The sequence below is a fragment of the Ambystoma mexicanum genome, chromosome 4p (assembly GCF_040938575.1).
Source record: "Ambystoma mexicanum isolate Mex_15411 chromosome 4p, UKY_AmexF1_1, whole genome shotgun sequence".
Taxonomy (NCBI): domain Eukaryota; kingdom Metazoa; phylum Chordata; class Amphibia; order Caudata; family Ambystomatidae; genus Ambystoma; species Ambystoma mexicanum.
This window is the reverse complement of record NC_090927.1, coordinates 123,086,419-123,111,846: the sequence shown is the minus strand read 5'-3', so window position 1 is coordinate 123,111,846 and position 25,428 is coordinate 123,086,419. Positions and strand designations below refer to the sequence as shown.

Sequence of the window (25,428 nt, the reverse complement as noted above, 5' to 3'; positions counted from 1 at the left end):
CGAAACTGATCCTGGATTTTTCTTTACCGAGGATTCCCAGCCTGACGACGGGGAATATTCATGAGCATGTGAATCCATGCCAGACCCATGCTGGAGAACAACAGTTACAGGTAAGTAACTTGTTCCTCGTCTCCTCGCCGTCGAAAACATTCCCATTCTAGATCTCAAAGCAGCTCCCACCATTCGTCGAGATCAAGACACTCAAAAAAGAGACGTCAAAGGTCCCATTCCTCGTCTTCTGTGTCCCCAGAAAGGGTCTCCTGTCCCACTAAACACAGTTCTCACGCTGAGTGGGAGGAATTCAGAAAGAAAATGTTAAGCGTCTTCGAGAACGCGGCCTCGACCCCCTCGAAGACAGCTGAGGGTGATACCCCGGGTGAAAAACCCAAAAAATGAAAACGCTGCGAGTCGCAGCACCCGGCGTAACATTCCACCCGAGAGCGACATGAGCCATCGGGTAAGAAGGCACCATCTTCGACGCAGTCGTCGAAGATTCCTTCGACGCACGGATCGGTGCCATCGACACAGTTGTCGACGCCGATGAAAGAGAGGACCAAGGCCACTCCACAGCCAAGGGTGATTTCAAGTACCTCCGGCACGACGCCGAGACCGTCGTCGATGCCCTCGAGTAGGATCCCGATCCTCTCGAGTTCTTCGAGACCCCTTCCAGTTTTTTCGACGCCGTTTTCGGCACCTTCGAAGCCTATTACTTTGGCGTCAACGACATCGACGTTTTCTCGTCCAATAACGAGTTTGGCTCCTTCTGCCTTAGAGATGGGTTTTACTCCATTTCAGAGGTCAGAGTACCCTGGACTTTCTTCAATTTATGAAGAGGGGGAAGATTCTGACCAGGAAACATTCGGGTTACAGAGGACCACACTGCCTATTTCAGAGGATTTCACCTCTGAACAAAGAAGACTGAAGGACCTACAGGAGTCACTACATGAGGCAAGTGGGCTGGACACTTCCCCAGAAGTGGAATCTGTTAAGCCAGACCCTGGGGAACACGCCGAAACACCCTATAGAACCCTGATGGCAAGAATTATTGAATGTATGGGTTGGTCTGCGCCTTCACCTGTTTTTCAACAGGATGACCTAACGGATATATTAAACAAAGGCCCACAGGAGGACCCGGTGTTCCCCTTCCATGCAGCCTTACAAAGGAAAATTGCATCTAATTGGGAAACTCCTGAGGTTATCCCTGCAGTCAATAAAAGATTGTCAACCAAGTATAGGGTAGCGGCTGCTGACCCTGAATACTTATCAAAACACCCGACTCCAGAGAGCCTGGTGGTCCAAGCGGCAACTTCATCTAGCAGTAGGACCGCTTACCCTACTGTCCCACAGGATAGAGATGACAAGAGGTACGACTATATGGCGAAGAAAGTTTTCTCTGCCTGTAGTATGGCGTTGAAGTCCATCAACGCCACCTGTACGCTCGCCAGGTTCAGTCACACACTATGGGATTGTGCTTAATCAGCGGCTGACTGCATACCCGAAGTAGAGGAAAAGGAAGCCTTCCTTAACATTATTAAAGATGGCAAGGATGCCATGTGTGAATCACTTCAAACTGGCATCGATTCCTCTGACAGTATCAGCAGGGCCATGGCGGCAAGTACAACAATCCGCAGGCATGCGTGGTTGCGAAAGTCAGGCTTTGCTCCAGATGTACAGGCCAGACTTTTGAATATGCCCTTTGACGGCTCTTCATTATTTGGGAAAAAGGCTGATGACAGTCTGGAAAAGTTAAAGACTTCTATTGCAGCAGCAAAATCTTTAGGAGCTGCTATCTGCCAACCTTCTTTTCTCCCCTCAGGAACCTCTGGAAGAGGAAAGTCTTTTCGCTATTATTCCGCATTCGGGAAAGGCAGAGGACAGCCGGCTCAAAGAGGCCAAAGGAGATCCACCCGAGGTGGACGGGTCAAAAGTACTAAGGCCGCAGCAGCAGCAGGTGCCTCTTTACCCTCGGCATCTGCATCAGCTGCCCCCAAACCACTCTGAGGCCTTTCCACACAATACACCTGTAGGGGGCAGGTTAACTCGCCATCTGACGGAATGGCAGGCTATAACGTCAGATGCTTGGGCATTGGAAACAGTTGCCCAAGGTTACTGCCTACCCTTTCTACACATTCCTCAGTCATCCACCGGGGAACAGCTCTCTAAAAGTTCCAGATCCGCTCCTCTTGCAGGAAATTATAGACCTGCTAGAGACAGGTGCCATAGAACCGGTACCTGTAGCGGACAGGAACAAGGGCTGGTACTCCCCCTACTTTCTCATACCAAAGAAGGACGGAGGACTGAGACCCAACCTGGACTTATGAGAATTGAACAAGTTCCTCAGGAAGGACAAGTTCAAGATGGTAACTCTCTCTCAGATCCTTCAGGCCCTCCAGCTCCAGGACTGGCTGGTATCTCTGGACTTTCAGGATGCTTATTTCCATGTGCCGATCCATCTCAAACACAGGAAATACCTGAGGTTCGCAATTGGCGACTCTCATTATCAATTTCGAGTTCTGCCATTTGGGCTGACCTCCGCCCCGAGGGTCTTCACCAAGCTGATGTCGGTAGTGGCGGCGAGTCTAAGGACGGAAGGGATCCACGTCTACCCCTACCTGGACGACTGGCTGATCAGGGCTGTATCTTCGGAACAGGCCCAGACCCAGCTAGATTATGTCTGCCACTTCCTTCTCAGACTGGGCTTCTCCCTCAATTTAAAGAAGTCACAGATGATACCATCACAGAGACTCCAGTTAATTGGAGCGGTCCTGGACACTTCCCTGGGAAAAGCCTCGCCACCAGAGGTGAGGGCTCAAGATATTCTACAGATGGTCACCAAGTTTCAAAATGCCCAACGTCTCCCAGCCTTCGACTTTTTGAGGTTGCTAGGCCTCATGGCATCCTGCATCTTCCTTGTGCCAGAGGCTCGCCTGAGAATGAGATCTCTTCAGTGGGCACTGAGAAGTCGGTGGTCCCAATTCTCAGGGAGAATGACCGATTTCCTCCGGATTCCAGACAAGGTATCATGCAACCTTCAATGGTGGGCCTATCCAGAGAACATCTTGAAAGGAGAACTGTTTTGGCAACCATGGCCGGAGATAACTGTAGTCACAGACGCCTCACTCACGGGGTGGGGAGCCCATGCCAACGACTTGACCATCAGCGGTCGTTGGTCTCCATCGGAGTCCAGACTACACATCAACCTATTAGAGCTGAGAGCAATCAGACTAGCGCTAAAAGCTTTCCTGCCATCAGTACAGGGGAGAAATGTCCTGATAATGACGGACAACACGGTGGCCATGCACTACCTCAACAAAAGAGGAGGCGTAGGATCACTGCCACTGTGCAGAGAAGCGATGCAGCTCTGGTTTTGGGCAATCCAAGAAGGAATCTCTCTATCGGCTGTCCACCTAGGCGGAGAGAAGAACTTGACAGCGGACGCTCTGAGCAGGCAGAGCACAGTCTCCCACGAGTGGGAGCTAGCTCAGGAAGTCCTTCAAGAGATCTTCACCTTTTGGGGAACCCCTCAGGTGGATCTGTTCGCCACAAGTACCAACAAGAAGTGCGATCTGTTCTGTTCAAGGGAATTTCCCCCGAGAGGAGCTCTAGGAGATGCGTTCGTAGTGGACTGGGAGTTTCCACTCCTTTACACGTTCCCTCCAGTCCCTGTTATTCCTCAAATGATCAGGAGGTTGAGAAGATTCCGGAAGACCATGATCCTAATTGCCCCAGATTGGGCCAGGAGAACGTGGTACCCGGACCTTCTAGATATGTCCATCTGTCCTCCAATCTGTCTTCCACTCAAAGAGAATCTTCTCTCGCAGAAGGGAGGTCAGGTTCTCCATCCAGACACCAGAACCCTCAACCTTCACGCTTGGCTTCTGAAAGGTTGAAGTACAAGGATTGTGATCTCCCTGATGACGTCATGGAGGTGTTGCTTTCGGCCAGAAGACCGGCAACAAAGTCTTTATACCGCTGCTGTTGGAACAAATTTTGCAGCTGGTGTAGAGAAGGGAATATCGACCCTTTTTCATGTGGTACACCAACGGTGTTATCGTTTCTACTCTACTTGGCAAACTCAGGCCTTCAAGTGGGCACTGTAAAAGGCTATCTCGCAGCGCTTTCTATCTTCAAGCGCACTGTGAGGAACCATCGTATTTCAAACTTCTAGTGATACAATTTCTCAAGGGACTAACTAATGTTTACCCTCCAAAACCATTCCAGGTTCCCTTATGGGACTTAAATTTAGTCTTAAACTTCTTAATGGGCACTCCATTCGAACCACTTCATTCTTGCGCGCTGAGATTTCTCACGCTTAAAACTATCCTATTGGTAGCACTAACATCTGCTAGGAGGGTGAGCGAGCTACAAGCTCTCTCCTGTAAACCCCCACATACAATCTTCCACAAGGACAAAGTTGTCCTACAGGTGAAGCCTAATTTCCTCCCAAAGGTGGTTTCTGAATTTCATATTACTCAGAAAATTACCTTACCTTCGTTCTACCCTCCTCCCCATCCGGGGAAAGAGGAGGAAAGCCTACATAGGCTGGACCCAAGAGGCGAGAGCTCAGCTTTTACATCAGCAGAATGGCTAGGATCAGGCATGCAGACCAACTGTTTGTAGGATACTCAGGTCACAAGTTGGGACTACCCATGACAAAACAAACCATCTCCAGGTGGATTATTTTGGCCATCCTGGAATGTTATAGACTAGCAGGGAAAGAGCCACCCCAAAATCTCAGGGCTCATTCAACCAGGGGTATTGCAGCCTCTTCGGCTCTCCAAAGAGGGGTACCGGTCCGGGATATATGTGCGGCTGCCACATGGTCGTCCGCACATGCATTCACAAACTTTTACAATCTGGATTCCTCCATTGCTCAAGAGACCAGATTTGGCAAGGCCGTATTACATTCGGTCCATCCCTAAAGGGATACATAACACTCTCACTCCCACCTCCAATTACATGCCACTGCTATGAGAGTCTATCAAAGATAAGGAATACGTCGGAGGACACAATCCCTTCGAAGAACAAGTTACTTCTTACCTGGTAACGTTCTTTCGACGGGATGTTCCACCGACATACTCCTTATCGCCCCTCCCAACCATCCCCGCAGTGATAACTTCCCTTGTGGTTGCAGCTTACGCTCCTTCAAGGTCAATAACCAATTCAGGCATGCCTTTTCTTATGCTACAAAACGGAACTGAGCAACGGACGCCGATACGGTGGCCATCGAAGGACATCGACTCGGCGGATGTCGACGCGCAGCGCCCTCTACAGAAAATATTTCCGAGGCCAGCAAGCTGGAAACGTATTATCAAAGATAAGGAATACGTTGGAGGAACATCCTGTCGAAAAGACTGTTACCAGGTAAGAAGTAACTTGTTCATCTTAGATACCTCCACCGTCTAAGCCCCCTACCTCACAGGATAGTGGCCTTTCTCACTCTGGAGACACCCTTTCAGGGGTCGTGCATCACAAGGAACAACCAATCTTGCATAACACCCCTACTCCCTCAATATTTCCAAAATCAACTGAGTGAATCCCAGAAAGCTTCGATAGAATTATGAGAAAAAATGTCCTGATTTTGTAGACTTCATGCACAAGCACCTTGAGGAATTTAAAAATCTTCAGGGCCCTACACAAAAGGGAGTGGCCAGGGATGACCCATAAAAGGCCACATCTGGATGTTTCACAGCCCAGCACTTCCACCCAGACCCAGGTCACCTCCATGTACCATGACCCCTCTTTAAACATCTACTTAATAGATCACTCGGGGTCTCGGGACCCTGAACCTCAGGGAGATGGAGACCAAGATGCCCAGGACCAATATTATAACGTCTACGTCATCCAGTCACCAGACCATCAAGGGCAGTCAGTGGCTGACTCACCAGTCGACAATCAGCTCCAATATAATGAGCTCCTTCTCAAGGCTGCCTAACATTTTAAAATAGACACCCAGGAGGCCCAGGTGGACGAGGATTTTCTGAGGACATTCCGTGTGACAAGAAATCTGCAACTCAATGTATTCCCCTCTTGCAATCCATCCAAAGGCACATTGCGCTTTCTCTTCTTACACCTAACTTCACGAGGGGGCGATAAACCCTTGCGTAAAAGTTATTTAGGCCAGCTGCCACGGGTTAGCTTAAACCCGATTCCTTAGTTACCACTACAAGGAAAAGGGCAGGCACCCCCGGTCCTCTGCGGAGGCCCCACCGGTTAAGGAAAGCAAAAGGTTCTTCACATTTAGCAGAAAGGTAGCTTCCTCGGCTGCCTACCAAACTAGAATAGCCAACACCACCCCCCTCTTGGCTAGATTTAGTTGCCATAAGTGGTACGAGCTAGAACTAATTGAATCAGTCCCAGAACCCCTGAAGTCACAACTTTTAAAAACTGTGTCAGAAGGAAAGCAAGCATCTAACTGCATCCTTAAATATAACATAGATGCCGCAGAAAATGCAGGCTACATCATAGCAGAGGGCACTTTAATCAAACACCATGCCTGGCTTAGGCAGTCAGGGTTCAAACTGGAAACGCAAGTCACATTGCTCAACATGCCCATTGAGCCTAATGCCCTATTTGGTAAGGCAGTTGATGTCCTAAAAAGTGCCAAAGAAGAATGACGTCCTCAAATCTCTTGGACAACTATCCAACACGCCTTTTGTCCAAATGGGGTCTTTCAACACAAGAAGGTTCTGTGGGCAGAGCTCACAACGCTCCTCTGGTTACAGCCAAGGAAACCAATCGTCATCGTGGGGCACCTCACGGGGACAGTCCTCCAATTTTCAAAGAGGCAACAAAAGATCCAGGAGCAGAGGTAGAGCCTCCTCAGCCAGAGACTCCACTCCACCCAAACAATGACGCCCTGCTCCAGGTCCCCTCCCATGCCCCTCCAGTAGGCGGGGTCGTATCTCACTTTTCACCCATGCATGGGAAGGGATCATGTCAGATGAGTGGGTATTATCCACAATGGCGGGCGGATATTGTATATAACTTGTAAAGACATCCAACCACCCGCCAAGACACAGAAAAATGACACCGGAAGAAAGGCGCATATTAGTGGAGGATGTCAAAGCCCTCCTGGAGCAGAGCTCCATGGAAATCATCCCAGCAAACCAGGTAAACCAGGGTCTTTATTCATTGTACTTCCTTGTGCCAAAAAGACTGAACAGTGCACCTGGTACTAGACCTGAGCTCACTGAACACGTATTTCAAGGCTCAAATATTTCGCAATGTCAAAGCTTCAGGAGGTAATTACTCTCTTAAAACAGGGGGATTACATGGCAACATTGGACATGAAAGATGTATACTTTCATATTTCAATGTTCCCAGAGCACAAAGTATCTGCGCTTCCAAATAGCAGGAGAACACTACCAGTTCAAGGTGCTCCTTTTCGGTACACCCTCAGCCCTAAGGGTATTCACACACGTTCTAGCAGCTGTAGCAATGCACCTATGCAGAGTCAATCCCAGTGTACCCTTATTTGGACGACTGGCTAATAACAGGGGAGTCCCCTTAAATTTGCAATTACAACACCCAAAGAAAAATCAACCTTCTGTTCCAATTGGGATTCTACATCAACGAGAAGAAATCAAGTCTCGTACTCGGTCAAACAAAACATTCCCTGGGAGCAATCCTAAAAACAAGAGGGGCTAGTCTTCACCTCAAACGATAGAGTTCAGAACATACTGTTGCAAATATCTCACTATCTAGCCGGTTGCCAGATAACCGTACGCAAGGCAATGCGCCTGCTGGGAAAGAATGCATCCTGCATTTATCTTGTTTCACACACGTGGCTGAGTATGGGCCCAATGCAGGAGTGGTTCGCAAAACAATGGTCTCAGGCAAGCGGTCGGTGGGACGATCTAGTGTTTTTATTTTTTGTTGCTAACTTTAGTGCATGCTCTTTGCTGGTGGTCCAGGGACAACCTGCTAAAAGGAAAACGCTTTCGCAATCCACAAGTTCAAGCGATACCAACTACAGCCACCATACTCATTACCTTCACCACACAGCTCAAGGCCTGTGGACACACACCAGAACCCAAAACCACATCACCCTCCTCGAACCTGTGGCAGTTCTCAAGGCTCTGCGAGCCTCTCAGCAGCATCTAGTAGGTCAAACTGTACATGTGCTCATAGACGGCACCACTGCCATGCTTTACATAAACATACAGGGAGGCACACATGCTCCAAGTCTGTCCTAGCTATCCCAAAACATTTGGAAGTGGGCAGTCAAGCGGAACATGACAGACGAGAAATAACAGATGCTAGTCGCTGTTTGGCCAACCCCCAGGTGAACCAGGGCATTCTACGTATGTGAGCAGATATTCTCTTAGGTAACCGTTCAAACCTTATCGAGCTGATCTCTTCGCGAATACAGGTGCTCCATCACTGGATCAGGTTGACTAATGATAAATATCCAGCCATGCTGACGTCCTTAGTGACACTACGACGTAGTAACGTTAGTCATGAAGTAAACTTGCATTCCTGCATGAAGTTACACAGACACATGTGCACACATGAAGAACACGCTTACACAGTTCTGTAGATGGAAGACAGATACACCTACATACTGTCAGAAGCCTTTCCTTTTCACTAGCTAAACTCAAACGCAAGAAAGCAAAACAAGTTTGCAACTGCTTCACTGCAGCTGACCGTATGGAACTACAGGGATGTATAAGCCATCTTCCTCGCCAAATCCAACGCCATCAACACACACATCTCTAAAGCTAATTCAAAGTCTAGGGAACTCTTCTCCATCTTCAAAGACCTCGCCTCCCCACACACCACCCCGGACGAAATCATCAAAGACGAATCCTTGTGTACCAGTATACAGGCAGCACTCCTAAATAAAATCACCCTACTCCAGAACAAAATACTAACACAGCGCAATGCCCTACCCAAATCCAACACCAACCTTCCCTACCCAAAGATCCTCCCCATCCTCGCTTCGCATTTAGAGAAGTCTCAATCACTGAAGTCGTAGCTCTCATCCAATCTCTTAAACCATCCACATGCAAAGGTGACATCTGTCCACCTAGCATCATTAAAGAAAGCACCGACTCCCTGGCCCCTCTCATCATGGCATTCATTAACACCTCATTCACATCAGGGACTGTCCCGTCCAGTCTTAAAGAAGCTTGGGTCCGCCCCCTCCTCAATAAACCTTCCCTCGATCCTTCCTCCCTCAACAACTACTGACCCATCACCACGTCCCCTTCCTGCTAAAAATCCTTGATTAAGCTGCCCATAATCGGATCCAGCACTTCCTTGAGACCAACTCCATCCTTGGCAAAAGACAATCCGGATTCCGCAAAGGCCATGGCACTGAAACTGCCCTCCTAGACCTGAAAAACCAAATCACTAAAATAATTGATAAAGGCTAACCAGCCCTCCTCCTACTACAAGACCTCTCGGCAGCGTTTGACCTTGTCGGTCACAAAACTCTCACCACTCACCTCACTAATGCAGCCCACTTATCTAAACCAGGCACCTCTTGGATAACCTCATTTCTTGAAGGCAGAGCCATGAAAGTCTTCAAAGACCCCACAGCCATCCACTGTGGCATTCCCTAGGGATCCTGCACTGCCGCCCCCTCTATAACCTGTTCACCAAGCCCCTCTTTGACCGACTTGACTCCCTCGGCATAGCTTACACAAACTAGGCCGACGACACACAAGTCCTCCTCCCACTCTCTGGCGCATACGTCCTGGACTCAGCAGCACTCTCACAAATATACGCCTCCATCCAAGCTTGGATGGCAACCAACAGACTCTGCCTCAACGGAGAAAAAACTGAAATCATTATACTTGTCCCAAAAAAAACACTAAATGAACTAGACCAAAAATACATAAACTTCCTCACTGACAACACCATCATCACAGCATCCTCATCAGTCAAAACCCTCAGTCTACCTTGACACCATTCTATCCATGAATAGACAGGTTAGCGCCATCACCTCTGCATCCACCCACACCACTAAACTCATAACCGCCGTTAGACCATTTCTCTCTAGCCAAAACTGCCTCTCTGTTGCCAGAGCTACCGTTGGTGCCAAGCTAGACTATTGTAACGCCCTCCTCGCAGGCACCTCAGCGAAAATGATAAACCGGCTACAAACTATACAGAACAGCGCGCTCATAGCAGCACTCAACATTCCCAAAAAAGACCACATAACACAAGCAAAAAGAGACGCCCACTGGCTCCCGGTTAAGGAGAGAATCACCTTCAGGACCCTCACCTTAGCACACAAATGTCGCAACCTTACTGTCCCCCCTTACTTATCCGAAACCATCAACAGGGATATCTCTACACTACCTAAAAGAGCACACCACGCAAACAAACTGGCTGTTCCGCCCATCAAGAGAACCAAAGCAGGTGGCTTGTGCTTCCCCCACTTGGCTCCCAAACTGTGGAACGCGCTGCTGAACACTCTTCGAGCGGAAACCTCTCACCACTGTACGGAAAAACCTTGAAGCCACTCTCTTCAACTGACACTCCATCCCACTCCCTGCTGCCACCATTGTGACTAGGTATGTATAACACCAGACTGTATTAACCCATGTAGGCTCTGTACATCTCTGTAACTGTTATACCCATTTTAACCAGTCATGCTAACTGTAACAGCACCACGATGCCTAAGGGCCGATGAGCGTTAAACAGATGTAAATAAGGAACTTGGCAGAGCTGAATACTACTAACCCCTAACGAGAATACTATGATGTATATGTACGCAAACCATGGAATGACTGTAGTGAATTCGCATGAAGCCACAGGTCTCAGAACAAGGGATGAATTGACGCAGATTCTGCAGCATGAAGCACCGGGCCAGTGCTCACAGCCAAGGACAAAGGTGGGAGGAAAATTCCTGGCTCCTGGGGCAGGGAGTTGCAACAAAGGGGGCACTGAAAAGTACAATGTACAGGGTGAAGCCCTAACAGGCTAGTGTTTTAACACAAAAAGAGGGCAACACACAACTGTATGTAGTTTTTTAGGGGCAGTTGGGAATTCCCTTCAGCTCAGGAAACGTAAGAATACACAGTGACCAAGGAGATACTGGGTCGATGAGGACAGAAGGATAGGTGGAAAATAACTTACTGTCCCTGTCTAGTCCCTAAAGGGAAAAACTTTCCTTAGGAAACACTGATGTAACACCTACAAAAAAGCGGACAGTAAAAGATGGCAAAGAGGTCATTTTTGAAAAAGCATAACAATTGAGAAATTGTTAGACTCCTGTATGTCCCAGGTCACTGAAGTCCTCAGAGGGGAGTCTAGGCTAGAAGGTGTTTTTTAAAAAAAGTACACACCTCAGGGCTCGGGTGGGGGTTGCGGGGGATTTACATTGGGGAGTTGTAGATCTGTCTACTATGGGTCCAAAATATTTTTAATATCCGGTAGCCAGGTCAAACCATCCCAAGGTAGCTCTGGTTAAGAAAATAGAAACAACAAAGATCAAGATACAACTGTAGATTCCAACTATTATTCTGTAGCAAGTACTCCCTAATTAGGGTGAACTAAGGTTTTTAAGTGAAGACAAACAAAAAGCCCACAGAACCTGTCCAAAGAAGATACTAAGTAGTTGGACAGGGCGTGGGACAATTATAAAAAAACATATACAAGGTTGTATAGGTAAGGCTAATTTTGGCCTCTGCCATGTAATAACCACTGTCCTGGGGCAGGGAGCCACCTGCAAAATAACAGAATAAATCCTCACTAATTGCAGACCGAAAAGCTCAGTTTTGCGGTCCTCACCCACATGACTCGGAAAAGCCGAACAATTACCATATACCTGGGGTGGTTCCCATTGAAGACCGAAAGAATGGTTACATGTGTTATCCACCGAACTTTGCAACCTGCAGGCACTCTCCCAGGCTAGGTGGCTACACCAGCAGCAACAATTGGGTACACAGTCTTTCTCATTACCTTGAAAAGGTACAGAGCGCTGTGAACAGAACAGGGTCCCAGGCCTGAGGAGACCCGCTCTAGCGAATCGGGGCGCACAAATCCTGGGGTGGTGTGTAATGGGGAAAGGTCCATTGGTAGTCCTGCGACTCTGCAACAATGTATTAGATCGTTTTTGGGGAAGTCACAGGTGAACCCACCTGTCATAGGACCAGTTAGCCAACTCATATAGGCGTTATAGGTTTTTGGGGAAGGATTTGGTGATTGTGATGTCATTTCGGGATAAAAGCCTGTGACACAGGTTCAGGAGCTGTGATTGCTGAAAATTTGTATATTTCCTGTTTGATCCCTGTCTCTTTGGAAAATAAGATGGTTCTGCTTTGCCCAATGGCGAGTCCTCAGTGATTGCCAGGGGAGGGTTAGATGGGCCCCATGTACTCTGCTAAGCTGTGATTTGAGGTGCGAACCCCCAATCCTCTGGACTGCTTCAAATGTTCCTAGTCTCTCAACACGTTCCAGGGGTACTCAATGCTCTGGCAGACACTCTAAGCAGATACCCTCTACCAGAGGAACATGAGTGGCAACTCAACAGAGATATCCTAGATGCAATCTTCTCCCATTGGGGTCATCTCCCATTAGACTTGTTTGCCACAAGCCTAAACTCGTAATGCCTAAACTTTGCGTCCAGATTTCCCCAACAAGGATCCAAGCAGAACGCCCTAGGATGAACTGGTCAGGGAAATTTGCTTACGCTTTTCCTCCGACGCCACTCCTCAGCAGGATAGTGCGCAAGATGCACCAGGAACAAGCTACTCTAATCCTGGTTGCTCCTATGTGGGCGAGACAATATTGGTTTCCACATATTCTTAAACTGGCGATGTGCAACCCAATCAAGCTCCCGTGCCCTTACAACAGGCTAACACAACACAAGGGAGGACCTCTCCACCCTCGTCCTCCATCTATGAACTTGGCAGTCTGGCTACTGAAGTCATAGAGTTCGTCCACTTAAATCTTCCACAACGGTGTTGTATGTATATCCTAAAGGAGGCACAGAAACCCAACTCCAGACACTGCTAGTTCAACAGGTGGAAGAGATTTGTGATCTGGCTTAGGTCACAAACCATAAACCCAATCAAATGTTCCCCAGCTAACATTCTACTTTACATGCTTTGCCTACTAGACTCCATCCTAGTATTAAATTCCTTCAAAGTACACCTGACGGCTCTGTCAGCCTACACCACTTCACAGAGCAAGTGTCCTGGTGGAAAGTTCCCATCATTAAAGCATTCATGGAAAAGGTTAAGAGGCTACACCCTCCCATCTCTAGCCCTCCACCGGGGTTGGGATTTTAATATTATGCTCTCAAAACTCATGGATTTGCCCTTTGAGCCTATGCAAAACGTTTAACTTACAAAACTGCATTCCTAGTAGCCATCACCTCTTTAAGACTAGTCAGTGAGATACAAACTTTGTCCGTACAAGACCCTTTCTTCATGATCCACAAGGACAAAGTTGTCCTCGGAACGCATCCTAGGTTTTCACCTAAGTTAATTCCAAAGTTCCATATTACTCATTCCATAGAACTTCCTACCTTCTTTCAAAATCCATCAAACTCAGCTGAAAGAAGCCTCCATACACTTGATGTACGGAGAGCGGTCTTGTACTATGTGTACAAAACTAAACCCCTAAGGAAAACAGACAAACTCTTTGTGTCCATAGCACCTGGGAGATAGGGCGATCACATATCAAAGAACGCCTTCTACAAATGGATAGTTGGGTGCATACAGCTCTGCTATTTCCTGTCCAAAAGAGTTTTACCTTTCACTCCCAGGGCTCACTCTACCAGAGGTACCAGAGATACCTTAGCCTTCATTGCAAACATCTCTCGAGACACCATTTACAAAGCTGCTACATGGAGTTCCATTCATACCTTCACACAGCTTTATTGCATTGACACTCACTCTAAAGCAGATTCACAGGTGAGACAAGTGGTTCTAAAACATCTGTTTGTCGCTGTACCGTCTTGCGTCCCACCTCCTTCTCCAGATACTGGTTCCTAATCTATGCAGAGCATGGGATCTAAGCACATCCACAAGCCTCAGAAGGGATACATTACACATTGTAATTGTATTTCTGATGCTTGTATCTGCTTAGATTCACATTTGTGTTTTATTCATAGTAGTGGTTAGGTAGCCGAACAGAGCAGTTGCAGTAATAGGGGCTCGGAATTAAATATATGGACACAAAGGCAGCAGAAACTTCAATGTTGTCTGATCAGAAAAGGTTTGTTGGTATTTATAGAGCAAAGTGGTGTCTTGGAATTTCCATGGAGACACGTCAATATATGTGTCTCCATTGCACACAGAGGACATTCAAATGAACTGTGCACTGGCATGGTGACAAGGGACACAAGCTTAAAGTTGGCACCTGATGATGGCAGCTGGGGGGGGGGGGGGTGTGTGTTACGTACTGCCACCAGGGCACTTCAACTTAGGGGGATGGATCAACATATAAGAGTATCACAAGGTGGCCGTTTCCATCCTGTGTTGTTCGCATGACTAAATGTCAGAAAAAAATGGAAGAAAGATGCATCGGGGGTAAGGGGATGGGACATGTGATCGATCGATATATGCTCAAAAACACATGCCCAATCCATTGGGCCACTGAAATTCCAGAGACCTTTTCCTTTAAGCCTTTGTGAGCTAATTTCTAAATGAAAGGCGGTTGGAAGCAAAGGTGAACGTGGATACATAGTGTAAGAGTCCCTCTTCTGAGAAAGAGAGAGGCAATATAACCTGTTCTATGAGATGGTGGCCAATTAGAAGGGTCTAAAAATAATCGTTTAGCACTCTGCCGTATTAGAGGATAATTAACTGTTTGCATGTCAGTCTGCTCCTGCCCAAAAGTGCAGCCCCACTCTGAATTAGCAGGCAACTCTCCCTTTAACTAGAGTACCAACAGCAATCCCAGGCATGCCCTTCTCTAATGTTGGACACCATCACTGAAGTTGAGGTTTAACATCTCTGTCACGTATGGCTTCTTTGAACTTGGGTAAACTGCACTCTCTCTACCTATGCTCATTCATACAACATGACACACCTATGCAATAGCCATTATATAAAAATGATTGCCTTTACCATTTGCTATTAAAAACTGATGGCGTTATAGTGGGCAGCTCTGCCTTATGGTGGGTGCAAAGAACTCAAATTGAAGTAAGTGGCAGCATTTGAGGGACAATAACGTATTTGAATTTGAGAGTATTATTCAAATTGTATTTTGTGCTATGCATTGTTGCCAGTCACAGGCACGCGAAAACCAATGTTGTCTTTGTCTCTTTACCTATACAGGTCGAGAACTTACTTTTTCCTAAACTCATTGCTCTGAACTCTGCTCACTTTGATTTCATGGCCTGCAATTTCTCCGAAAAAAACATGTATGCCAAGGACAAGAGAGACGGGCAGTCTAAAGAGGGAAGCGGACGAGTGTCCATCCACAAGGCAACCGGGGTCATTCACAGGTAGATCATCTCGATCAGTGATTGCTCAGTAGTATATACCGTTAGGATATACGTTTTACTGTTAGAAATATGTCAATGTGCATATTCTTGTCTTTTTAGAAGATAATTTAATACATTGGATTTATTTACTGTCATGTTTACCCAACACACCCTTTGTGTGCATCTTGTTATCTCAATTTGGGCTTTAGCATCATAGCAAAGGTCACATATTTAACTGTTTCAGTTGTTTTGACTCATTTTGCACCTAATTGCACTAGAGATATACACATTGGATTACCATCGGCTTTGGTTTCGTTATCGAGACTTACCATAGGAACCTACCCCCATCAACGCAGCCCAACTTGCTAAACCAGACAAAATCCAGCAAGAGGACCCTATCAGAAAATCAGGGAGCACAACTGCTAAAGTATTCCAGGCAAACCCACTTTTCGAATAACCAGACACCTTTAACGATCCGCATTTAGCCTACCCACATAGGCTGGTCCTAGCCTGCATGTAACCTAATTGTGTAGCTTGGCCACTTCCACACTTGGGCTTTGTGTGTGGGTCATCTGCATTCGGCACCTTGTCTGGTCTTGTAGCTGGGTTTGTGCTTACTGCCATGCCCAGAGTCAGGCACGGTGGGACGACTTCATCATGCTGGGTCGATCGAGACGGATTGTGTGGTGTGGTGTGGGAAATGAATCACCCCCAATTGACTGTTGGGAGCAGGAAATGTACCACACCCGGATGAATTGTTTGAGGTAGGGGAGTATGTCGCACACGGATGGAGTACGGGAGATGGGAGAGGCGTCGCCCTTGAAAGGGCGGTTGGAGACCAGAAGTGTATCCCACTTTGAGTATGGAAAGTGTGCCTCACTGGGATGGATGGACAGGGGCTGGAGATGTATCATACTTGGATGGACTGGTGCTGCACATGTTGGTGCCTTTGCAGACAGGGAATGCATCACACCTGGATGAATTCCTGGGTATGGTAATTGCCCAGCAGAAAAATGACTGATAGGGGTGGGAAATGGGTCGCTCTTATTTGGAATGTTGAGTACAAGAAATGTATTGCCACCAACCAACCATACTAAAAACTTGCCTCTCTGCATACTCACCCTCAAACTCTGAACTAAACCCAACCATGCGTCTACAGCACCACAAACCGCAAGCACTTCACAGCACGCTACATGAAAACAAACCATACACAATGAAGATTGTCCATGCTTACAGCTCAGGCAGTCTTGATTCTATAAAAGACAAGGAGGCGAACATTATGCTTTACTGCTTTAATTACTGCTCCCACAGCACTTCAACTTATTTTTTTGTTCTCCAAACTTGATAACATTTTTTGTTCTTTCCAGTTTCCTTGGAAGCTTACAACAAAAATAGGGGTAGCATAATTTCGAAATAGTCCTGTAGCACACCTCTTGTCCAGTCAGAGCTGACCCCTGACCATAAGAGGGACCCTTGCTGACTCCCAACTCCTCTTTCTTTGGCTGGTAACCAATAACTGAACCAAGTCCAACAGTCAACTTGAACCAACATAGACAAACTGTAACCGCTCATCCTTGCCGAGCCCATGGGCTAGAGTTGATGACGTGGAATCCTCACGATCGGTTTCTACGATCCTGCTCTCAGGTTGCCTTTTGATCTTCCCCTGGAAGGAATGGAGACATGATCATAAGGGTGGGTCTTTACTCAACACATTATCATAATACAGTTCATGCCATATTCATGACCCACGAGGGTGGGATATAATGCTTGCCTCCTTGTCTTTAATAGAATCAAGACTACCTGAGCTGTAAGCCTGGACAATCTTCATTCTATGGCAAGACGGAGGCGAGCATTATGCTTGTTCAAAGCTATTAATCACAAAAGTACGGCTGATTTCATAATGCCCTGCAAAGACAAGCCTGCTGAAAATGCGCTGTATGCCATTGCGCCTCTCGCTGAATGCGCGCCAAACTGCGACAAATGTATTCCTGCCCAATGCATGATTTCTCTAACCCATCTTGTTATGGTGGCTGTCACTACAGCATGGAAAGGTTTTCTACGCGCAATTAGGAGCTGCCTCACTCCCCTAGGCCTCAATGTCGCTGTAGCTGCTTCATAATCTTTGATGCACTGCGCTACGCATAGCTTAGCGTTATCTGTAAAATAGGGATACGAAATAATGGAAGAGTCGGATTTCGTTCTATTCGCTATATTGAAGGCTACTCCATCTGGGTAGAAGATTTTCCTGTCTATCTCCAGAGCTTTCACATCCGAAACTCTACTACACATTATGAGGCATAGAAGCATGGGTAGCTTTCCCGATAGCTGGGATCACGACAGGTCTTTGTTGTCTGGCCAGGCCAAAAATAACTGAAAAACTGTCCGTACGTCCCATAGAACCGAGTACTTGGATTCTGGCGGTTTCCTCATTCTCACTCCTTTCAGAAGCCGTATAACGGCAGGGTGCTCTTATCGGGTGTCCTTCCACCTTGTCATGCCCTGCTGATATTGCAGATCTGTAAACCCCTACCGTTCTGTAGGCACAGCCTTATTCGAACCTCTGGGCTAAAAAGTTCAGCATGTGTACTAAAGGGGCTGAAATGGGATTAGTACCGATGCCTGTACAGTACGACGACGATCGAGTCCAAGCGACACCATAGCTCTGAATGGTGGAAGGTGCCCACAAGCTTCTAATACAGTCTGCAGCGAGCTGTGAAATGCCTGGCAGCTCCCAACGGCGCCTGAAACACTGCACGCCAGTAACATCAGTGTGCCCTCCGCTATTAGCGGGTGAAGCTGTCCATCAGGACTCTGTAGAATGTCTGCTCTGTGAGGGATCACTCTCGGGGAAATCGTAGAAAGTTCCACACTACTGGAAACCATGACTGGGGCTTCCACATCAGCACTATGAGCACTAGCTCTGCCTGCTCTCGACTCACTTTCGCTAACGCTTGTCAGCATGATAAATGGAGGGAACGCATAGTGGATGGCTCCCGTCCACTGTTGGCGGAACGTGTCCGTCCCTGCTGCTTCCGGCTCTTTCCTGTAGCTGTAGAACCTGGGCAACTGGGTATTAAGTCTGGTAGCGAACAAGTCTAGACCCAATGGTCCCCGTAGATGTTGAAGGCAGTTGAAAATGGCCGGGAGTAGTCTCCAGTCGCTGGAGTCTACCAGATATCGCAAATTCCAGTCTGCTACAATATTCTGAGCCCCTGGTAAATATTCTGCTGATACTGATATCTGCTTGTGCAAGCAATGATGCCAAAAGTCCTTTGCTAATTCCGCCAGCATCTTGGAGGAGGTTCCCCACAGCTTGTTTATATACCAGACTGCTGAAATGTTGTCCATCTTGAGAAGGACGCAACCGTTCGCGTGGTCTCTGGTAAATGCTTTTACTGCGAAGGAACCTGCTAAAACTACCAGACAGTTTATATTGAGTCTGAGTTCTTCCTGAGACCATTTTCCCCCCTGTTTGGAGGTTTCCGCACCGAGCTCCCCAGCCTGCTCTGCTGGCGTCCGACTATACTACAAAGTCCGGACTATCTCCGAAGATCGCTCTGCCGTTCCAGGCTTCCATGTTCTGTAACCACCAATGGAGTTCTGTCACGGCTTCTTGGTCTAGGGTCACTAGCTGATGATAGACTAGCCCTCCTCTGAGGTGTCTGATTTTCAGCCTCTGAGGGGCACTGTAATGTAAGGGGCTTGGAAGGATCGTCTGAATCGAGACTGCTAGGAGGCCCACTATGCGAGATAACCTTTGCTATCACTGACCTCAGTTCTTTCCAAATTACTCACACTTTCTGCGTTGGTAACTCGAGCACCGCTCTTTTGGTGTCCACCACGAAGCCTAGGAATTCTATTCTCTGGGCGGGGCGGAGATCTGACTTCTCGGAATTGATGAGGAAGCTGAGGGAATTTACCAAATTGCATACCCATTCTGCTTGGTCTCGTAGCTGCGCTGCGCTCTGACCCAGAATCCGTATAGCGTCTAGGTATATTATGATCCTTATTCCTCTCTCGCGAATGGCAGCCTCTACGGGGTGCATGAGCTTGATGAAGGCCCACAGGGCCAATGCTAGCCCAAATGGGAGGCAAGTGAGCCTCCACACTTTGGTACCCCACTGGAATCGGAGATATCTCTGATGCTGTTTTGCAATTGGTACTGTTAGGTAGGCATCCTTGAGATCCAGACGTACGAGCTAGTCCCCTGTCCTGAGAAGATCCCGAAGGAGGTGAATTCCTTCCATCTTGAAGTGTCTGTACACTACCCGTTCGTTCAGACTCTTCGGATTTATCACGGGTCTCGTCTTCTCCCCCCTGTGGACTAGGAACATGTTGCTGATAAAACCTGGCCCCTCCGGTACTACTTTCTATTGCCCCTTTGACTGCTAGGTCATGTAACTCGCTGAAGAGCCACGCTCTTTAGCTCTGAGACTTGAAAATAGGGGTTGGTGTCATGATGCCTACCTCCAAGGAGCCAGGTCCGACCCAGCGACCCCAGAGGCAGGCATCATTTGCCCCAGGGGAGTGCCAGCGGGCCCAAGCTGGGGCCCTTTGGACGCAGTCCTGGCGCCTTAGGCATCAGGCTCATAAAGCTAGACATGTTGTGTTTTCATGTGCACTTACCTGATGCAGACCATGCTGCCACATCCAGGCCCTCTTGAGGCCTGAATGGAACTACTTTACCTGTGGGACTACTTTCCACCCGGGTGTGGTCGGGGAAGGATAACATACCTGATCGGAGGAAGGATACACACTTGGGACTTCTTCCAAAGCTATTTAAACCACACCCGATCAGCAACTCACGCTTCGCGTTGTTCTGCTCCTCGCAGCTGGACGCTCACCGTGTCTGCTCCTGCATCTGGACTTCAGCCACGCCTGTCAGCAACCTGGGTCACCTGCAAAGGGAGACAAGAGACCTTACCAGCTAAATCTGCACCACGGAGACATCATCAACGATCCTGAAAGGGAAGACATTTTTAAAAGCATTTCGTTACGATCGCTGCAGCGCTGCATTTCACTCACCTTTCCTGGGTTCCTCCATCTTCAGCAGCGATCATACACAGCCACTTCCCAGAGCCTAGAGAAAAAGACAAGAATAAGAGGTGAGAGAAGGAAGGGAATAAGACTTACCTCATTTCATTTCGGGTCTTGCCGCTTCCAGGCATTTTCCGGACCCCGGCCCCTATGGGGAAAAAAGACAAAGACATTGAATGAGCGTATGCAAAGTCAGTTCCCGAGCGCTCATCCAGAACTAACCTGCCATTTACTGGAACTGGAACTGCACGTTTCACTTCGGGTCGGTGCCATATCTCCGGCATTCCGAACCCCGGCCCCTAAGGGGAAAAAAGACATAAACATTAGCGCTTGCTGCAAAAAGACAATGAACATTATTATTAAGCTTGGACTTTTGAACTTGCAACAAAACTTTTACAGAGCCTTACCTGAATAGTCAAGCTTACCTGAACTCCCATCAATCCTCAATCCAGTGAAGTAACTGGGTTTCAACGTGCCCCTGCATCAGAAGCAGGATGGAGAGCTCACCCTTCCTGACCCTAAGGTGAGACTTCACGGGGAATCGTGGAAGGGTATCGTGGAGGGTTGGAAGAGAGTGGGAGGCTTGATCATAACTCAGCCAGTAGGTAATACTCCCTTTTCACGCACAGGGGAATATTCCTGCGAGCCGGAGAAGCCAGAGTAGAGGGCCCTTCCTGTCCATCTTCAGAGTCCTGCGCTTCACCATTGAAGAAGCATCAGCACTTGAAGCCAGACCTGCGCCTCTGTGGGAATCAGGTGAGCGTTACAGTTGGCGCTCGTGTCTGCGAGGGAAAGCCTACGAATTCTAGGCTCATACCTGACATTGCTTGCAGCACCCATGCATCGCTTTATAACTCGCGCCATGCTTGTAAAAACCAGACTGTTCTGGCCCCTACTCTGCAGGGAGCAGCTATAGTACTCACCGCTTGGTACACGCTGCTGTCTGTAGGCTCCTTTCCCTCTTCTATTCCTAGGGAAACCGCTCCTTGCTGGGAAGAAATTGTCGTGTTGACGTGTTTGCCAGTACTGTTATCTGTCCCTGGGGTCTTCTGTTAGAGGTGAAGTGACCGGACGCTCAACCCCTCTGGCGTCCGGTCCTGTAAAAAACACGCCCGGGAAAGATTCTCCTGATGGAGTTCTGAGCCTTTTCCAAGGCAGAGTACGTTCCCACAAACTGTTTAATCTCCTTGCCAAAGGTATCTCCGAATAGCATGCCTTTCCCTTCTTCGCCAGCTTCATAGGACGAGAGGTTGCTTAGCTTACTGTCTGTTTTTAGCAGGACCCTGTTCGCATTCCCTAATAAGCAGATTGCGCGTTGCGCCCATTTGGCTAGTACACAGGGGTCCACTGGAGTGCCTGTGTCCATGGCCCTCTCGGCCAAATCCATGATTTTCACGAGGGGCCTGGAGAGGTCTAATAGTTTATCCTGACAGCCCCGCAACGCTCTGTCCACCCTTTTCCTCACGTCCTTGGAAGATTTCTTATGGTCAAGATCTGCGGTGTCTGTCACTTTGCCTTGTAGCTCAGGCCTGGGGCATACGCCCTCATCTTAGATCTTATCTCAAGGTCGAGTGGTTTTCTGATGTGGAGAGTCATGTACTGGGCAACTCTGGGTGATGGCACCCAGTCTGTAGACCTAGGATGCCTTATCGCTCCTGGATGGAACATATCTCCCAGGGGTTCTTCATCTGGGAGCTGATCCTGCGTCTCGGGTCTTTGAGTGGCTATATCCTCATCTATGCGCTTGTCATCTGGCGTGTACCCGGCATCCTCTTTATTCCCTGAATCGTACACCCCTGGGGAAGGGGGTCGAGAGCCTGGCACTGTTGCCCTTTTCAGAAAGGCATCCTTTAACCTGTTTACCGGGGCATCAAGCCTGCCCCTTCTGGTTGGCTCGAGGGCGTCGCCTAGTCTCTACCCTGCCAAGCCTTTTTACTGCCCTTATGATCAACCCCAGAATCGCGGTGTCTCGCTGAGGTCCCCTCGCCAGGGCTGAGCGCCCTCCTCTTCTTGGACTGGTCTTGTTCAGCTTTTTTCTTAAGCATAGCCTCTAGATGGTCCAACCTCTGGGTAAGAGGGAGAAACCCCTCGGAAACTGCTTAGGACAATGAATCCCCCAGGACCCTTTTAAAACTAAAGGCGAGATCCTGGTCCTCCTGCATGGGTTCTTCTACCCATTCCTCAGAGCTCCACTCAGGAGATGTGGATCTGGACCCTCTGGGCTCGCTGTACTCTGCCATAACTGAATATATATATATCGGCGTTTCTTATGTTATTGTCCAGCACGTTTTCTTTTTTTTTGCCCAGGTATTCTTAATGAAAATGCCCACACGACTTCCAAAACGAAATGCTGACAATTTTTAAATTAAATTGAGTACTCCTACAGAGCTCTGATCGCGCCACACTGAACCGCTCTCTCACATTCCAATCGAGAAGTAACGGCTCAGCGTGACGCGTGGTGGCTGCTGGGGTGAGCTTGCTCGCAGCTGGGCTCCCCCCAGGTCCTAAAGACCTGGCGGGAGGGACGCTCGGCGAGCGATCACGTATAACTGCATGAGGAGGCGGGGCTGCGGGCCTAGTGGAAGTGCAGTCGCTCGCCGCTCCGGCCTCGGCTCCACTGACCGAAAACACTGCTTGAAGAAAGGGACTGCGGGATGCCGCAGCGGTGACGGGGGAAGCAAAAGCGCTCCTCAAAAGAATACATCGTGGAACGCAAAGTAAATAGATTATAGAAGGAGAATTACTTGAATGCCTAACGCCATAACGCATGCGCTCATCCCACATATAAAATGTATAAGAGTATGCAGGGGCGACGCGCGCCTAATCTTATCAAATAACTACTTAAGTACCAAATAACCAAACATCATTTCAATGCACAATTGTAAGAGGTACTTAGCTGAGGAGCAGCAACAAAGAAAGAGGAGTTGGGAGTCAGCAAGGGTCCCTCTTATGGTCAGGGGTCAGCTCTGATTGGACAAGAGGTGTGCTACAGGACTACGAGGACTCAAAGGAATTTGGGCATTTGTAGTCAGACATTTTTACTGTTATTTCGAAACTATGCTACCCCTATGTTTGTTGTAAGCTTCCAGGGAAACAAAGGAACAAAAAAAGTGTTATCAAGTTTGAAAAAAACAAAAAGCTTAAGTTGAATTGCTGTGGGAGCAATAATTAAAGAAGTATAGCATAAAGCTTGCGTCCGTCTTGCCATAGAATCACACCAACACCACATGATGGCTACCAACCAAAAACAAACCTATGCTCAGTTACCGTTGAAGCTACCAACCGCACATCACAGCTCTCTTGCTCTTCTCCTGCTCAATCCCTCTAACAAATCCTGCAACCTTCCTTGCTTTGCAGAACCCTCATAGCGGCAAGAGACCACGCAAGTAGCAACAGTATGCAGTACAAGACCCTTTAACATTAACACACGTTTTCTGTCATGCATGCAAAATAGCAATGTTAAGGTTTTTTTAGTGCCTCATATTTCATTATTAGTCGTGTTAAATACATATAAATTGGTAGAAATATATGAACTGATTAAAAACAAGTTAAGCATTTATTCAAGGTATCTAATCTCTGGTTGATTTATACATGCCGCACTGGAGCTTGCTTGGACAGGATGTTTTCTTTAGATCTCCTGCCCTTTGACAAATGCATACTTTGACAAATACATATTAAAATGATGACCTCTATCGCATCCCGGTTTGAATGGGTCCTTTGATACAGCTCTATTCCTAATGTTGGAATCCTTATCACAAGCTTTGTGACCTGCCTTTTCCTTATCTTGTTCCCTTTACTATGTTGTGAGTTTCACCTCCTACTTAATATTTGGCACCTAATGGAATCCTTCAATTCTCATTTCTTAAAGGATGTCCTTGTACTCTTTCCCCACCAGAGACTGTTTTGATGTCTTAGGGGAGAGAAAGGGGCACATCTCCTTGCTCAATTTCAGCAACATATTCCAACTTTTCTTGGACTTCTCTCTTTGTCCCCATCTTTCTGTTCTGCATTCTCCGTCTATTGTGAGTAATTGCCCAGCCTGTTAAGATTGAGTTTTGCTTCTTAATTCTATGCAGACAGTCTACTCTTAAAGGGGCCCTATCATTAATCATTATATTTTAAGAAAAATTGTAGTAATCACCAGTGGCAACTTAAAGAACATCAACAGTCTTAAAATGAGTTAAATAGTGCCAAAAAATAACACAACCATTGCCTCCTGGAAGCAGCCACCTTTCCCATTGCCTCAGATAAGGCCGTGGCTCTTACTACAAAGTACTATCTTGATTGATCACTGAAGAACAATCCTTACACCGGTGAAAAGCAAATGCTACTATTAGAGAATATCATTATTGGGTTTGACAGAATAAAGCATTTTGAGGGGATTGGTTCCTCCGACGTATTCCATATCTATGACGGGTAATCACCACAGCTGTGCTGCTTCGGAAAATTGTCTGCGTCCTGCGTCGATGATGTCGATACGCTGTCCTCGAGGGCCTCCGTCGAGCCGACGTCACCGGATGTTATAAGTAGGTCGCACAACGCCCGTAGCCTCAGTTCTGTTTTTTTCCGCGAACGTGTTCGCTTCGGAGATCTCGGCGTGCCTCGGTTCTTCTGAGTTATTCTATCGGTTCTTCAAACCCATTTGTTTGTGAAGATTTCCTGATGATTTCGTCGTCCACCCCGTGGCCGGGTTTCAAGAAGTGTCGGGACTGCGGTTCCAAGATGTCGCTGACGGACCCGCACAACGCCTGCCTCTGGTGCCTCGGTGAGGACTACGCCACGGATGATTGTGACGATTGTCAAGTCGTTAACATCGAAGGCCTTGCGGAGTGTAAGAAGAAGCTTTCTGTCGGTAAGGTGTCCAAGCCCCGGAAGTTGAAATCCACTGGGCTTTCAACCAACGATTTGTGGGGCAACTCTCCGCATCGTTGGCGTAAGTCCAGGGGGGGTCTCGGTCCCGGAGTGGGTCCCGCCATTCCTCTGCCTCTTTGAGGCACTCT

The 25,428-nt window shown here is 47.8% G+C and overlaps 1 protein-coding gene across 10 annotated transcripts in view; it reads left to right on the top strand.

Annotated features, from left to right (window-relative positions):
* The window catches only part of AGBL5 (AGBL carboxypeptidase 5), a 1,732,162-nt gene that overhangs the window by 850,191 nt on the left and 856,543 nt on the right, over positions 1-25,428 (top strand). For all 10 annotated transcript variants that reach the window (XM_069605526.1, XM_069605530.1, XM_069605525.1 and 7 more), the window contains one exon: positions 15,243-15,412. In XM_069605526.1, coding sequence (XP_069461627.1) covers positions 15,243-15,412 — 170 coding nt within the window. The remainder of the gene's footprint in view (positions 1-15,242; positions 15,413-25,428) is intronic.